This window comes from Lepidothrix coronata, unplaced genomic scaffold (genome assembly GCF_001604755.1).
Source record: "Lepidothrix coronata isolate B3197 unplaced genomic scaffold, Lepidothrix_coronata-1.0 Scaffold158, whole genome shotgun sequence".
In the NCBI taxonomy this organism is placed as follows: Eukaryota; Metazoa; Chordata; class Aves; order Passeriformes; family Pipridae; genus Lepidothrix; species Lepidothrix coronata.
Window position 1 is genome coordinate 19706 of NW_016690338.1, and position 17799 is coordinate 37504.

Below are 17799 nucleotides of genomic sequence, written 5' to 3' on the forward strand. Positions count from 1 at the left end.
ACATGTCTTAGATCTGTACAGATTTTATCAGGGTACAGAATAGCCTATCAGACTGCATTTTCCACCTTTTCACCAATCTTACACATCTTTTTGCAATTAACACATGGTTCAAAGACTGGAATAAAAAATCATTGATATTTTATGTCTATGTCATCTGGCATTCATCCATTATTTCTCACTGAATTATTCCGTGTTGTCTGGAAACAACGTTTGACAAAAGCAGTCTTCAAAGGTTTAGTACTGCAGGAGCTGTGTAAAGGAGATTCTACAAACTCTTACATGGATAGTCCTCTTTTAGTCAGATGATGATTAACAAGGAAAGCTGATCCAAAATTATTAAAGTCATGTAATGTCTTTTAATGATTTCAGGATACTAGGCTGAAATACATGATGTTTTTAAACTCACTGGTGTAATGCCTAAGAGGTAGGTGTTCATCAGACAACACAGATTCTACAGCTTTCCAGGCAGCCATGTAACATATGTGCAGGTAAGCCTCTTCTATCTATAAGGGACTCTTCCAAAAAAACTACAGTGTCTAAGAATGTAGGAACAATGAAAGCTGCAATTTTTCTTAAGGTCAGTCACATTTAGATTTTCAGTGTATATTAACTTTAGAGAGATTCTACATTAATACCAATTCTTGGTTGATATTTTTTCTAATGAATTTAGATTTCTTACCAACTATAGCAATCCAGGTTCTGATATTCCTAAGCCTGTTGAGGCAAATTTTGTCTGTCAGTATTACCTAAAAAATAATGAAAAAAACCCAAAGGGGACCATTCTTAGAGAAACATCTACTCATTGAAATAGCGGAGATTTGGCTTTTCAAAAAGAAATAAATATTGTTTATGCATTATTGAATGTTGTTACAATTATTATTCCTCTGGATTCTTACAGGAAGGAAGGAATTTCTGCCATGTAGAATTTTGATATTATGATGGTGTTTTGTTAGTACTTTAGCTAATAGCTATGGCAAATACGAACAGGACCAGTTCTACATCTGCCACACATAGCCATAATTCAAAGTTTATGACAGTACCTTGATTGATATTTGCCTCTGGCAGAACATTACTGATGTCAATGACTGTCTCACATAGCCTGGCACAGCAGCAAAACACTGGGTTAAGGCTTGGCCCATTATACAACTCTGCTGAAAATATTTGCAAGAAATGATAATATGCATCAGCACAGTCACTTTTTTGTGCACCACCTTAGCATTGCAAGACAGTGTATTTCCAGGGGATATAGAGAGGCATTTGTGCAACTGTGCGATAATAATGGCCAGTCTTCGCGAGCGAAGATTTGGGAAATGTCATTAACCCTTCGAGCCTGCGCAGTGGATTTTTTAGGTGAGACCCAGCGTGCGCTGAACTGAGCCCACCCTTTAATCCTGAGGTTCGTCTGCCAGGGCCAAGCAAACTTGGACAGTGGCAGTGAGGTCCCCAGGACGTAGGTTTGTTTAGAGTGACCTTCTCTTAGATGGATTGCCTTACAGGGCTGACGAGCTCCATCTGCCCGGGGGGCTGGGAATCGAACCCGGGTCGCAGCGGTGAGAGTCCTGCACCCTAACCACTAGACCACCAGAGGCCCCTGTGCGATACATTGCTTGTGTTTAATCTAAATGTACAATGGAGTCAAGATAGAAAAAATGCAAAAACGACACCCTCATAGACATGGCAAACCTGTGTGTTACAAGCAAAAGCTATGTCTGTGTCTATACTGCAGGTTGGCTGCAGTAGCTGACGGAAGACTTCTAACCAGCTGGGCCATGCTGTATAAAGGAAACAGTGGTTACATCACCTGCCTGATGATGACAATGTGAGGCAAGTATACAAGGTGAACTTCTCAGGAGTAGCCTGATCCCCTATCAGAATGAGCCGTGGGTCGTATCTTTCCCATCCGGTATGTTTGCAAAGGCCCAGGGGTGCAATTAGGCAGGCAGATGCCACAACACCTCAGTCTGAACAAACACTGGACCAAGAACTGTGAGACAAAAGAGTAAGAAATTCAAACAATGAGACTGAAAAATTAGGGACAATTTTAGCCAATACTATGACATTTGCCATCAGGTGTGCACTTAGGTCTCTTGAAAGGTTGAACAAACACAACACAAAGCATGTTCTCTCCTTGCCAGTCTGGGGTAAAGTAACAGTAACTCTGTCAGAGGTAAGTCATGCCTTGTTACCCATTGTGTATGAGATTTAAATTATGTCAGTGAAAGTATCAGGCAGAAGGTTTAAAATTAAACAAAAAGAAATACTTTTTTACACATGACTACACTGCAGACTTCAATAATGCTGCTTGGAGTCAGCTCCAAATTGCAAGCAGGTTGATGAGAGCCTCGGAAAATCCATGAGTGACTTAGAAGCTGTCAGCTCTAGAATTAACCTCCAGCCTGAGAAACCCTTAGACAGGCCTTAAACAGCTCCCAGAAATTGGGAAACTGCAACGGAGGCATATACAAGGACTATGCATCAGTTTATATTTGCCTTGTTTCTTAAGGTTAGACTCAGAGCATCAGCCTAAATGAACCTTTAAGATTGTCGGAGATGCATTTGCCCGTGACCCTGAGTACCAAACCAGCCAGTTAAAATGGATGTTTAGAGAGTTTACAAAACTCAGCTACTTACCCGTAGTTTTTTCAACATGCTTTTTTCCTAGTTTGCTATTTAAAATCTCAGTTAATAAGAATGTCATTGGCCCAAGAGGCATTTAGTATCTTTATTCTTACCCTTGGCAGGAAGGATTTCCCAAGGAACTGATTTGCAGTGTCTCCCAGCAGAATATCACTTGAATACCACTTGACCCTCATGGAACCGTTCAAAACAAACATGCATGTTCACTATGCCTCTCAGAAGCCTCTGTCTCTGAGAATTGCTTTTCCAGCATGGGTTATGACTGTTCTCATCTAGACTCATCTATATCATGTTTTCTAATTTGCTAAGAATTCCATGAACAACAGCATCAAAAGCCTTTCCAAAGTCAAAAAATACAATAGCAATTGCTTTTCCTTTGTCTGCAGCATCTGTTACCCATCATAGAATAAAAGTGGATTATTCTGATAAAATCTATTCTTACCAAAAAATTACATTGTTTTTTACTCTCTCCTTGTTATCCTCCAGGAAGCCTGCTAGTTATTTGTTCCATTACTTCTGTTTCCAGAAACAGAGGTTTTGCTGACTGATCACATTTTCTTCCTGTCTTTTTAAAGTTCTCAATATATTTACTGTTCCCATTAGCTGAAATGCCACCCATTCTCCATAAATTGTCAAAAAGTGTTTTTAACAGCTCTGAAATTTGATCAGCCAGTTCAGTATGTGTCCTAGGACAAAAAGGTGCTACCTTGTTGTGTGGTCCTGATCACTCTACTAACGAAACTAATTAATAGTAGTAAGTCAATCAGTTGTCTGATGATGGAGGTCTATAGAGCTACACTGAGGTTCATTTACTCACAGACTGGGGCATATCAAACAGAGGGTGATTTGGGAACACCACCATTGCACCTTTAACTTCCAAAATGCGCACTCTGCTATTCTGATCATTTGTGCTCTGTACAACATCTGTAGTTGTGAGTGACACTTTCCATATGGTGAAAGTTCTGGAAAATGACAGGCTAATTTGTACAAGCAGGAAGTACTCATGGAAATAATATTACACTAGGATCTTGGGGGCAAGGGAAATTTGCAATGCAATGTGTTAATTTCTGTGCCAGGTATAATGATTTTAATGAATAATCCACTGCAATTGTATGCGCTTTGCGCAGGAAAACGATACTCTTGATATCTTATTCTTTCTGCTGCATTTCTGAACTTCTCAGACAAAGAGAATGCTAATCTGTACTTGAATAAAATCTCTTCTATTATGTTAGTCTCCATGCTTGCTTGATTGATTACTTAGCATGCCACGACACCAACTCTTGTACTGTTTGCTCTTTACTGACATTTGCCAAAGAGGATAATGCCAATTTAATAATTTAAGGGGATTTTTGGTATAACTGTTGGTAGAAGGCAATCATAGTTTTTTGTATCTTGAATAATTTTTGGAAGGAAAGGAAAAAACACGGCAGACAAATCAGCTGCCTGCAAACAGTAATGAGTTGTGCTTTTCACGTAAAAAAATGCAACCTGTAAAACCTACCAGAAAGAGAAGACAAGGAAAGTAAGGGGTGCAGTGCCCTTCTTATTTTAATTTCATACTTTTTCTTCTGCTGGGGAGTGGGAACTGTTCAGTAGGTAAGGTCTATGTCTGCCCACCAGCTGCTGGTGAAGTTGTCTCCCCTACAGAGCTGGAGATGGTTCCAGACTCTGACCAGGCTACACAAGTGGTAGCTGAGCAGTGAGCTACAAAGTTAGTATCAGCTAGACACTTGCAGAGAGGCTTGTATTAACAAAGCTTTTGTGCTTACATGGGGATCATCATCAAAGCTGATGTCCAGAACTGTGGCACAGCTGAGTGTCAGCACTCATTTAGAATCATTGTTAATAAGTGTGAAGAAAATCCCACTCCTTCTCCACAGCCAACATGGTTCCCATTCTTTACATTCTTGTCTTGTTCAGTGTCGTCCTCTGGCACATTTCTACCAGTCTTATATTTTCATCTCGGTAACTTTCTGGATAAAGCACCACCAGGTAGAATGGCTGGAACTGTGGATTGCAAAATGCCTGTATAAAAAAAGAAACAGTTCTTTCCCAGAAGACATGAAAACATAAAAATATGCAAACTAAGAATCCTATAGCTCTTTCAGCTAAATAAAACCAAACCAAACAAACAAACAAAGAAAAAAAGAAACAAAAACCCTTAATCAATCAATCAACCAAAATAATCAACACAACTCCTACCCACCTTGAAGGATAACTCTAATGAGAATAGAAGTTTTATATTGAAATTTCCAGTCAGTTTCTAGTCCAAGCACTTTCCCACAGCCATTTGTCGTGTATAAAATGCAAATTCAAGAGGTATTAGTGTGGTTATGCTGTACAGTTTATACAACAAAGACTCCATTTTTTTGTTATAATGACGAATTGTGAAGGTGCAAGCAAGGTACTGTGAGAGCTTTTTGGACTCAGCATGTTAGATATAGGAAGACAATTCTTTGATTCCATGAAGTTCTCACTATTAGCCCTCCCTGATAGCTGAGTATATGTGTACAGATATAAGGTTTGACAGGAAAGGAAACGCAGACTGACTGCTGTACTCTACAAATACCGAGTATAACATAATTTTGGACACTGTCAGTGCCCCTGTTAAACATTTGAAAGTATTGTTGAAGTATTTGTGATTTATTTTCCATGAAATACACAGATGAAGAAGTCTTCACAAAGTCAGTTTTGACAGTGAGTGTAAAAGCATCTGAAGTGAAGATTGTCAAGATGACTGAGACCCCCTGTAAATCATTGGTTTGCACATCTTCCTCTCCAGCTGGACACCTTCCAAAATTCCTCAGCTGGAAAGAATTATTTGATCAACTTGTTGTTTCCAGACCTGATTTCTTTTTTCAATGTAGCTGCAAATACAATAAATTCAAGTAGAGTGAAATGAACTGGCACTTGAGATTAATGTCAACATCTGTGAGAAAATACTTCCCATCATTGGATAACACTGTTAGCTATATCTAGTTTATTTATATAGCCATGTTTAGTACTGCAAACTTCTCGGCATTGCAGCTGCAGGCTATTAACCTAGAACATGACCTCTTTTAGTTATTACTTAAGGCAATAATAGTAGTGATACAGATTACAATTAAGATCCCTTGAGAAAGAGTATAGTAATTAAAATCTATGACACTAGAATGTCACTATGTCCTATAATAAAGCCAGTGTATTAATGAAAACTGAATAAATAAATACAGGAAAATCATATGAAAACACTTAGTTGAAGGAATCTCATTTTTTGGATTGACTTTTCTTCTAAGTATCAAAGATGAGATTAAAGAATGGGTAGTTGAGAGCAATAAGAAGAGCAAACTCAGAATGGTTTCAGAAAGCAAGTCTAATGCTTTAGGGTGCAAGCTGATCGCCACTGTGACTAGCATTTAAACATATTTCAGATAGGCTTGACCCACTATGGAAATACACCATGTCAGCTTTCTTTGAAACATAATTAAAGATCATTGCCAGAGGCAGGACATTTCATCATTTAGACTCTTGATCTTTTCTGGCTTGTTGAAACATACGTTCCTATGAATATCTGAAGTTACCACAGGCTCCTGTTCACGTACATGCCTTGGAATCCCCTAGAGATTTTTATGCTGCGGTTTCATGTTTATTCAGAATGCAATATCAAAATTGATAAAAATTCAGTAACGGCAATTGGATAAGAATGTATGCATGATGGTTTTTGTTTGATTTGAAAGTTAGTAGTGAATGTATATGGGAATGAGAAGATAAAGTACATAAACAGGCAGAAAGATCAATTAGCTGGGCTACTGAATTTTGTTCCTAGGATCTACAGCTTTAAAGTGCTGGTTAAGTCAAGCTGGTTATTTCTCATAGCTTCATCAGCTGGGTATACATTGCAAGGGAACGTTTCTTATTAAAGATGCTAAAATCCTTTTCCCTGTGATTCAGATGGACATGGCCCAGACACAAAAAGATAAAAAACACTGTGTATTACTATTTGCTCTGGACGAAATTATCCAACTCACTCTGCACTCTGAATGACTCACTGCAATATTATCAAGAGAGAGCTGGGAATGCTTATTATAAATAAGCAAGGACAGACCAATTTCAGAAGAGGTGATTCTATCAGGAGAAGCATCCATGAGAAGAAAATAGATAGAGGGATGAAATTTAAGGTAGCATATTCAAATATCTTCCTTCAGGTTTTAATTAACACCCAGGCTTATCTTTCAAGTACTGCTATGCTTCCAGCTCTTGGCTAAAAAGATATAGGAGGCTCTGGTACGTGCAGAATTTGAAAAGCTTACAGCCAGTCATGGAAGCTTTATAAAAGCTGCCCTAATGTACATAATAAGAGATAGCAATTAATTTATTGTATGCACAAATTAAGGATGCTTCCCTTCCTGTCTTGAGTGTATAAGGTACATCCTTGCTGAAAATTATGAAAAAACCCTTTTGGTTAATCCTAAGACATCCTACAGATTGATTGCTTTGTAAGTATCCCTCATCTATTACAGCAGGTGAAAAAAAACAAACAGTGATATATGGTAGAATACTTCCATACTGTGCCATGCTTCCATTAATATAGAACTCAGCTAGAGCAGCCTGTGGCTGCCTTTCAAACTAGTGAGAAAGGATACCGATTTCTACAGTCTATGTTGGCCAAAAGTCACTTTCTTTCTTGCGATGGGAAAAGTTGGAAAAAGAACACTTTTCTAGTTAATTCTGCACCTTTCTTATCACAACATGATTTGCTACTTACTGAACAGTTAGGATGGATCCCTGAGAACAGCTGCCCTGCAGGGTCCTTTTACCCTTGGCAGCACAGCTCTTAAAGATGCTGTACTGCTATTTGCAGCTTCCTACCGCAGCTGCACATCAAATATACAAAGCAGGAGCCAGGCATGCTTTGGCAGCAGAAATGAAATTAAAATGTGAGGACTGGAAGAGAAGTGACTTGTTTTTTATTGTTCTGATAAGAAATTAGTAATCAAATGTACAGAAGAAGGTAATTGCTTGCTGTTCAAAGCAATTGTTCCAAAAGAAGTGTTTGTTACCAGGAGAACAAAGGTCATGTTCACTAATTGTATATTCATGATTAGCAATAGGCTTAATCTAGAAACATTTTGAAGTTGTATCCAGGATCTCTTCATCCAGTTTAGCATTTCTCACATATCTTTCTCCACCATCACCACCCCAAATGACAGAGAGAGAAGAGGAACTGTGACAAAACAGAAGTGGGAGTGGTAGTACTTTAGTTCTTAAAAAGTCTAGAGAAATAGTGAGAGGCTGAGATGTGCTTAAATGCTTTGCCTCATTCCTATTTCTCTAGAGTTGATTGACTCAGCTTTTATTTAGCAGTATGCACATAGGTATTTGGTGCCATTTTTAATGCCCTTAGATATCCTGCTTGATCTCCAGACCTCCAGATGCTACTCCAGAAGGGCATGTATTTCCTACAGGTCTTATGGCATATCTGCAAGCTTGATGTGAATGTCTCAGGGGAATGTAATGATAGCTTGCATCCAGAGGACACAGATTTCAGATGTGCACACTTCAAATTTTTGTTGAAGTGTCTGCCACTGAGTCTGAAGCCACTCCTGTCCCAGCGCCTCCATGATGTCCAGTGTAATTCAGGCAACTTTCATTTTGCAGTTTTAGCAGTCAAGGAATGTTCAAACAGGTTGCAGGACAAACCTGCAGTCTATCTTTTTCCAGCAGCCATTCTTCAAAAGGATCACAGGTAATTAGCACATGCCTTCATGTCTGCAGGAGATTTTATTCAACTCAGTGTTCAGGATCAGGTTTGCCGTAAGCTCAGTAACCTTACTGCACTGTAGGCATATCCATGGTTTCCTTTTCTGTCCTTGCCCTGTCCTACCTTGCTTTCAAAGTATCACAAAGCCATAACTATCCAGTCACGTTAATGTTTTGGAATCACTTAGGAAGGAAAGTTTCATATCTGCAGGAGCTGGTCTCTTTTTCAGCAGTATATAACAACTTCCACAGGTCACTTCTGGCAGAGCCGCAAAACTCTCCGTCCAAAGAGAGTCAAACCTGGCAAAAAAACTGTGGTTTTTTTTGCCACAGTTTCTCAGAAAACACTTACTAGATTAGGTAATTCTGTAAGTTACACTGATTCGTTTTAGCTGTGACACGTTCTGTGGATTAGACCACACAGACAGTTTTACAACTGCTGCTGCTGCACATCAAGAGTGGAAGATGTGGTCTTTAGTTCAAATAACAGGGGCTTGTATTTTTAATTTCAGAATGAGATTGATCCCTTGAAGACAAAACAGTCAAGATCTGTCTATGGTGTGAGAAATAAGAAAAGCAGTGCTTATTCAGCCAAGAATTAACTTCTCAAATCTTTTCCTTTCACCACATAAATAGCAGTAAACTATGTGAACAAAATACCTATTTTGTTGCCCTTTGTAGTTTGGTTTATCAAGAAAAACATCCATTTGTATTTAATGTGTATCTGAGTTGAGCTTTGACACCATGATACAAGTATGACAAGCTCCAGTTCCGAACTTCACAAACTCTCTGTTGTGAAGTTCTCTCCCGTGTTCTGTGTGTACTGAGGAGCTGACCACAGCAGGGTTCAGATCATGATGATATCCCCCAGAAGGTGTTTCCATAGAAGAACCTGCATTTCACTGTCTAGATATAGATGTTTGCAGCTTTTTAGTTGTCAGACAGAATGGACCGAAGGCAAATGTGTAAGGATTTGGGAAGCTGTTACATTATTTTTGATGTCTCACCACTTCTTTTCAAGGTTTGATCTTGTCTGCACTGCATATTACAGTCATTCTTGTGCTTATAGAAAAGGAAATCCAAGGAAAATTCTTTAAAAAAAGTAAAATAAAAAGGGTTATTTTTCTTTTCTTCGTAAACATATAAAAAGGGATTTGTACAGCTGATACTAAACTAAATTCACTTTGGCCTCATACAGTAGCTTTTGTTCATATAACATGTAATGGAAAAGCTAATTGACATTCTGTCATTTCTGTTTCAATAAACTGAACTCACTGATGCCGCCCTCTAGAATCTGTGACAGCTGATCTATTTCCAAAATAAACCAAGGAACTAAATTTATTTTCAAACAAAGATTACCTCATTCTGGAACCCATGCTAAGCCTTTTTTTCCCCCTCATCAACTTGTACAAGGAAAAATGTTAAAAAAGTACTTTAAAACAGTTAAAAATCAAAGGGAAACTATATTTCAAAGGAAGATCATAGTGGAGAAAAATTAATCATAGATAGCTTCAAATTTTTTAAAAATAAATCAGCAGCTCTGAAGAAAAACAACATACTGGCAAGTAAGACAGAAATTCCACCAGGAAAATATGGCAATTATGAATGGTATGATAGCATTTCCTGAAGAAAAAATATATAAAAAGAGAAATTTGGAACTTTTATATCATCATCCATGTAAGCATCTGAAAGGACATTAAAATAATTAATGTATGCATGTTTTCATGCATCTCCTGTAAAAGGAAAAGGATGCCAATCAACATTTTTTGAAAAATGCAAAAGAAAAGGCCCTACAGAGATCTGTCAGGGCACCACAGGCTCCTGTGCCAGGAGTGCTGAGGGTCTCCCAGTGGGTGATGGCAGGACCTGGCAGACAGGCCATCCATGGAGCGCTGGGGCAGCCAGAGCCCTGGGGCGAGGCCAGGACTGGATGTGGTTCCATGAGTAGGACCAAATTGGTGTGGCCGTGATCAGACATGGCAGGAGCTGTGTTTCAGGTTGGGGCCAAACAGCAGAGGCTCAGCTTAAAAACAGCTCCCATAGGCAGTGGGTGTCCCCAGATGTGGCTTCCCCAGCATCCTCAATTACAGGAGGAAGGGGATGTTTTCACATTTCCTTCGTGAGGGGGATGCACACACATACATGCCCCAACTTATATGAGAAATCCCTGTGAAAGTTTGAGGAAGAAACATCAGTAGCTGCAGAGATTGGGCACTTCTGCCTATGTAGAGATGTATCAGTGTTGAGCAATACTGAGTTGGAGAGGAAACTAGGTATGTGTTTCCAAAAAAGCAAGAGAGCAGTGTGAAAATAAAGATTTTCATTAGACAAAAGGTTTTTATCCTCATGAGATTTTGATTGGTTGACATAACAGTAAAAGCTCCCACTGCAGGATGAGTGTGTGTGTTCATAACAAAAATCAGGCACAATCAGTGAACCGGCAAATAATACCCTGTCACTAGCACAGTTATTAACCATCTGCATGGATCTTTTAGTGTAATAAAGCTGAACAAGGAAATTTGACAAATGGCTTTGTTACTCAGAAGAGCGCTTTATGCTGCATTAAACATGTAAAATGCAATTCAAATTAAACTGAAACATTTACTTACAGCCAAAGTGCCTTATTTTTGTTTACAGGTGATCTCCACCAACCTGAGTTTTATTGTGAAAGGAACATATAGATGGTATTCAGTAAATAGAATTATGTGGCTGTATTATCATTTTAATAGATTTAACTTTCTACTATCTCAGTAGTGTTTTGTTTCGAATGTAACACACTGGCAATTTTCCCCTTATTAATATTTTAGAACTACATAATTTTGTTTTTGTCAGAGATATAAGAAGAAGCAAAAAGGAAAAAGCTCATCATTGAGCTATTCTGTTCCTCTGTTTATGGTACAGGCCAATGTATTATGGAAACCTTTTGAGGAAAAAAAAGAAGAGCAATGGTTGGTTTTGCAATGTGCAGTAACACAATGCTTCCATTCCTACAACATCCCCCAAGTAGCTTGTTACCTGCATACCTTATTCTTGTGCAACCTCTTCTGTACATAAAGATTTACTTAAAGTGCTTATCTTGATGGATAATTTAAAACAAACAAACAAACAAAAAACCCCTAACCAAACAAAAAACTCTTCTGTCCACTCCCCGAACATTTCCCCTTCATTCATTCAAATACCTTCCTCTGTTTTTTTTCTTTGTGGATATTCTACCTACAGCTGATCCTTCTCAGGTAAAAAAATTGGTATGAGTTTCCATTATTTTATTTGGAGGAAAATATTTCACAATGCTGAGCTGGCATAGTGGAGAAAAGAATGTACCTGGAGCAGAACTGAGAGGAAAATAGAGGAGAAACAGCCTTCATTTCCTCAGGGGTTACACTTCTCCTGCCTTTTCCATTGCCTGCTGAAAATGCAATTCATTTCACTGTCCCGCAGTCTTATTACCTCGGTGTTATTTTTATCCGTATCACTGTTCCTTATTATTTGTCTTGTTATAATGCCTAGATACCTTTGTCAAAATCAAGACTGTACAAATATGGCCTGAAACTGTCAGTAAAATATTGCATATTCTAATGGAAGAGGGAGAAATAAGAACAGAGAAAGCAAACATTATTGTTTCAGTTTTATGTAGAGAATAAGACAGACTAAGGGAGTTGTGCTCGCATCTGGGAGTCTAGTGCCAGTTTGAATGTCCCACTGTTCCCAAAAGAGATGACAGATGTGATAGCCACAGTCCTGTGGAGGCTGTTGGACACACGTCTGGGAGTACAAAAAGCTGCCCATGTTTAAGTAACCAGATGCCTCTGTTCAGCCCACTTGAGGTCACTTTCTCAAGGTTGTTCAAGAAGTGTGTAGCAAAGCTGTGCTTGAATATAAATCCCATAAGCTCCAGTTCACTGTCCTAATCACAAATTAATTCTTCCTGGTTTCAGCTTCTCTTCTTTTCTTTCTCCCAACCACCTACACTACTGCTGTTGTGAAGCAGATTATCCTTTCCTGCTTTAAATTTTTCTCCTTTATGTTTCAATCTTTGATTTTGGCTCCAGGCCTCCTCTACAGCTCAGCAGAAGGTTGAATGCTGCTTCGGTTGGAGGTTGTGTTACAGAATGTTCTCCACCCCTTCTGCTCTTTTATTGGCATCTCCTCCCACCCCCAGCATGCTGAACAACTCTAATGTACTGTGAAATGCAGGGATCAATAGCCATTGCAATTCCATTTTAGCTAGCATGCCAGTAGCTGTTGGTAGACATGCAAACAGGTGATGTATTAAAAAACTCATGTCTGTGAAATACCCACTCACAATCAGCACTCCAAGTTAATTACATATGTGTGAAAAAAATTCTTCTGATTCTTATCAGATGTGTTTCCTTTTAAGAGTCATGTTATACTTTTATTTTGGTAAAGATTATGTAGAAGAGATTGACCTTCTTAACACACTCTATTATTCCTACAGTCACATCTTTCATTCTTTTTCTGCCATTAGGAAGTCATTCCATTTCTGTGTTGACATTTTTATCTTCTCTTTATAGCCTTTCCAGAAACCATGTTACTTACTGAACTTTTGCTGACAAACAAAAGGAAGAAAGAGAAAGAAAAATGGCATAAACCTTCACATATAGCAAATGGCAAAGTCCTTCTGTATTACTCAGAGTAACTTTTTAGTATTCATTTCTCACTTCGCTACTTTAGTTTTACTGTCTTTTCCTCCTGGTTTTGCTTTAGTTCTTTTCTATGCAGTATTTTGGACTCATCTGTTTGTTCTGACATTTTCTTTTTTTTTCCTCATTGTTTGTTGATTGCCTCTTCTTTCCTTACAATTACTCTATTTGATAAATTCTGTCTTCAATTCTGTTTAGCCTCTCTGACAACCCCTTCAGGCATTGCTTTTTATGAAAAAATTATATGTAGAGAATTTCTTAACTCCATAGCATCTGTAGTTCATCAAAATGTCACGGCCAATGTGCCATTTTTTGCTTTACAGTGCCAAATCAGGATGAATCTGTTACCTACCTACTTAACAACCACCTTGTGAACAAATATAATTTTAGGCTTGGAGCATCTTGTCCTAATACTGAGCACTGGCTTAGCTAGAGTCAGAAGAACAAATATTTTCATGAAGATGGAAACTAGTGGATGATGAGAAAAAGTATAACGCTACCTTTTATTCCACTATAGGAAGTCAATCTCCCAATATGCACTTTTTTAGTGCAATACTGTGAATAGCATTGGTGTTCTTTGTCCTTAATGTATCCATTGCATGGTCTCCATAAAAGATGTAGACTCTAGAGGGACTCAAATGGCTTTTGCCATATGAGGCTAATGCTTTTCTGCCGACAGCACATTGCCTGACTGGCCTCCAGCCAGGCCAAAAAGCTGGACCAGGTGTTTTGAATATGCTCTACAAGCCTTCCCAGAGAGCTTAAGAGCCACACAATGTCATGTGATCGTTGGCTGAGGAGTGCTAGTTTGGTTCTGTCTGCTGCTTTGGTCTTCTAATAACATGTCCACACCAAGAAAACCACTACTATCACAACACAGCTGGCGAAGGCAGTAGCTGAGCTCATCCTGGTGCTCTCTCATCTTGAGACTATATATGAAACAGCCAATGAGGAAGAGGTGTGATTTCATCACACTTTGGATCTAAATGTGGACATGGAAGAGCATATGGCTTCACAATTGTTTTTTGAGGTTTTATTTCTCTCTCTTTCCTCGTGCAGACAGTTGCTGTCATTTTCACGAGATCAAATGTGCGCTGGTGTCATACTTGATGCCGAAATTCACACCTACTTTCCTTCAGCAGCCCCAGCCAAACTTTAAAGAATTTCTAAGTGCTGAGGATTTTTTTTAGAAGGTATTTGATCATGATGTTTTTAGCAGATTTAATTTTGAAAATGAGATGATGTAATGAATTAAAAAAAAAAAAAAGCCAGCCACAAAAGACTGGATAGAGCTACTGTTTCACACTCAAAGAACAACTGTTGAATATTCGTTCTGTCGAGCTTTTCCAGGTGCAACCTTCTGCAGCCAAACCTCTGATAAAGTAGAAAGAAGTCCCTCGAAGGGCCGCGTCCTCCACGGGGGTACCGGGGTGGAGGAGCCCCGTGAGCGCTGAGGTGCCGGGTCGGGAGCAGGGCCGGGAGGTGCCGCGAAGGGAAGGGCGGGCAGTGCCCCTGGGGCGGGCCAGGGGACGCGGCCGCCGCGGTGCGGGGGCAGCCGGCGCTGAGGGGAGGGGGCGGGCGGGCAGGCAGAGCTTTTCGTCCCGGGAAGGGGCAGGGTTTTCGCCCGGCCCAGCGAGCGCCGGGGCGCTGGCGGGGGCGGTGGCTCCCCCGGAGCGGGTCTGACCGCGCCGGTGCGGGGGAGGCGGCGGCGGTGCCCGGTGCCGGACCTGCCCCTCCCTCCCTCGCTCTCTGTCTCCCTCCCCCGCCCCGCCCCGCCGCCCCCGGCCCCGCACGCCGCCTGCCCGCTCCCTCGCACAGCGCCGGGCCCGGGAGGGAGGCGGCCGCGCCGGGTCACCTTCCCGGCCGCCGACAGCCAGAGAGGCGCCCCCGCCGCTCCTTCCTCCCCCGCCGCCGCCATCCGCCGCTCCGGGCCGTCCCCGCCCCGGTGAGCGGGTGCCCCGCGGTATGAGCTGCACCGGGGGGAGCGTCGTCCTCCCTGCCGGGGAGCCGCCGCGGGCCCCCGCCGTCCCGCTGGAGCTGCCGGCCGGGGCGGGGGAGGCGAGCGGGGACAGCTCGCAGGAAGGAGAGGGCGAGGGCCCGAGGGGCGGCTCTGAGAGCGGGCACGGCGGGGCCGGGGCTGCCGGCGGCGACAAGCCCGAGAGGCGCTCGGTGTGCAGCAGCAGCGAGAGCGGCAGCGGCGGCCACGCCGGCGGGGCCGGCCCCATCTGCAAGATCTGCTTCCAGGGCCCCGAGCAGGTGAGCAGAGCGGGCCGGGGGCGGGCGGGCCGGCACCTCGCATAACCCCCGTGCCCGGGGCCGAGCCCTGTCCCTGGTGCTGATCCCGGCGTCCCTGGTAGGGATCGCCCTCCTCGGCGTCGGCGGCAGTGCGAGCCCCGGCTGCTGCTGTACGAGGTGGTGCTGGCGAACGCCTGGGGCAAACCTGAGTCGGCGCAGAGCTCTGGGAAAATCCAGGGATTGTGCCGTGCCTGGCTTGCACGCTCTGTGTCTTCTGGCCATTGCGCTCGCTGGCTCATTCCGCAGGGACTTTAAACAATACGAAATTCTCCGGTTTCCGTCAGATTTTGAAATGAGAGTGTTAGCTTACAAGTAATGCTGAGAAGACCTCCAAATATCTTCTCTGCTGTGACGTTACTGGGCACAATATCAGCAACTGATCCATAACTAGCATTTTGTAGCTTGTTTTGGAAAGAAGAGAATAGCTGATTTATATAGTACAGAAATATTTGAACTACTGGGGGAAGTGCTTATTTACATTATTTGAGGTCCTGCCTGACAGCTGGCTGGCTGAGCAGCACAGAGCCCTGCTCCAAGAGCAAGGTTCTCTTGGAACCGTGATGTCACCCATTTCTTTTTGAGTGATGACTGCAAGGAACTGCTAGAGAAATGTATCCAACCACTTTTGGTACCTTTTGAGCTATTCGGAAGGGCTAATGCTACTGTTGTTTGATGCGTGGTATTATTTCAGTTGTTTCACATAGGTACACACACATGTGTAGGCAGCCTTCTGGCTTTTGACTCATAAGAAGCAGCTAGATATTTTTAAAACAGTTACATTTCTGAGTTTTTTATAGCCAAAAATACATGCTTTTTCAGATACTAAAATTGCGACTAGGTCATTGTAACAGACCTCTAAATATTTTAGTATTGAGTGTACATGTACACGGAAGATTTCTTTTAAAGTTAATGTTTCTCTGTTACCTTTTCAGGGCGAATTGTTAAACCCTTGCCGCTGCGATGGGTCAGTACGATACACACATCAGCTTTGCCTGTTAAAGTGGATAAGTGAAAGAGGGTCATGGACCTGTGAACTCTGCTGTTACAGATACCATGTTATAGCCATTAAAATGAAAAGGCCTTGCCAGGTAATTTGTTTGTTTTTAAAAAATATGTCTTTTTAAAAACAAAATTATTCTTGATTTTACTTCCAAGGTTTTTGGAAAGTACAGCAGAACATCGTGTATGCTTCACCAGCTAGCACTTGCACCCACTTGAAGTTAGTTTTTAAGACCAGTTACATATTAAAATGTGTAGTCATTTGATCCTGTTATGTTCTTCTAGTCTTTGGCTTGCCGTAGAAGTGGTCTTCAGAGGTTGATAAATTCTGTAAGTAGTTAAATCACCCTGAGACGTGACAGAACAACTTGGATCTCCCTGATTCACTTTCTAAACTTTTATCTATAGTCTGTTAAAGACTCAGTCAAAGGTTGATTTTGCTCACTTTTCAAGCTTGGAGTGCAGAGGGGGGAGGCAAAGAAAAATTCTGTTGCCTGTAAAAATGTAAAAGAAGGTGACTTTCCAGTCTTGGCACAATCCAGAGTAGTAGAACACAAAGTTCTGTCCACCAGTAGCTGTTTCAGAAGCTGAAATGTGCAGTAACATTTTTCACAGCTCTGTTTTAGCAGCATCAAAACGTGCAGCTGGAAGTTAGAGAATTATAGTGGTAGCATGTTCAGGGAGTGGTGGGGGAGAAAGGCAAAGCTTCAGCAGATCTGTTAGGGAAGGCTTAATACCACTTTGCATATCAGAATTCTTTAGAGGCTTAAAATTCCCTCCTGGAAATTGTATTTCATAACATCTGAGGAACACATTTAGTAAGATAATTGTATCTTTTTTTAGTTTTGATCCTAAGAGCTTGGAGATGATGGAGCTCTCAAAGGCCAGAGCGCTCAGGTCATTTTCTGTGCCTGCATTTGACTGGAGTTTTATAGAAAAGACATGCTTGGATGGTAATGGCAGTTGTGTGAACATGATAAGCATTCCTTGGATATAGGATATCTGGAGTATTTGCTTACAGCTGTTCAGATTACGTTCAAGTACTTTCAGAGCCAGTTGACTTCAATTTTTTCTTTATAAATCCACAAAGGAAACTTTTTGATAAAGATATTTAGAGAACAGCCTTTTCTAGACTGTCACTGTAGTCTGCCATAAAATAGTATTACATTAGATATTTTATATATCCTGTTCATTAAAACATTATATTCTGGTACTTAGGTGAAATGGACCTGTTCTGAAAGTGATACAGTAGATTGATGTGCTAATTTAAGAGCCAAGTGCATGGCAATTCAACGCACTTTCTGACATCAGGAAAATTGCAAAACAGTTATTTTAAAAAGTAAATGCTTACTTGGTAGACCTGATTTCTTAATATAGAAAAAAAATTAAGGTTGTACTTAGTATTATTTAAGCAAGTATGTAGTTAATGGAGGTGAAATGTGCCTCATGAGTTCAGTGGTTTTCAGTG

At 41.0% G+C, this 17799-nt stretch overlaps 1 protein-coding gene across 1 annotated transcript in view; it reads left to right on the top strand.

The window, feature by feature from the left end:
* Positions 1–15002: 15002 nt before the first annotated feature.
* Positions 15003–17799, top strand: part of MARCH11 (membrane associated ring-CH-type finger 11) — a 29059-nt gene continuing 26262 nt past the window's right edge. Inside the window, exons 1-2 of the mRNA XM_017829064.1 lie at positions 15003–15293; positions 16265–16420. Of these exons, the coding sequence (XP_017684553.1) occupies positions 15003–15293; positions 16265–16420 (447 nt within the window). The remainder of the gene's footprint in view (positions 15294–16264; positions 16421–17799) is intronic.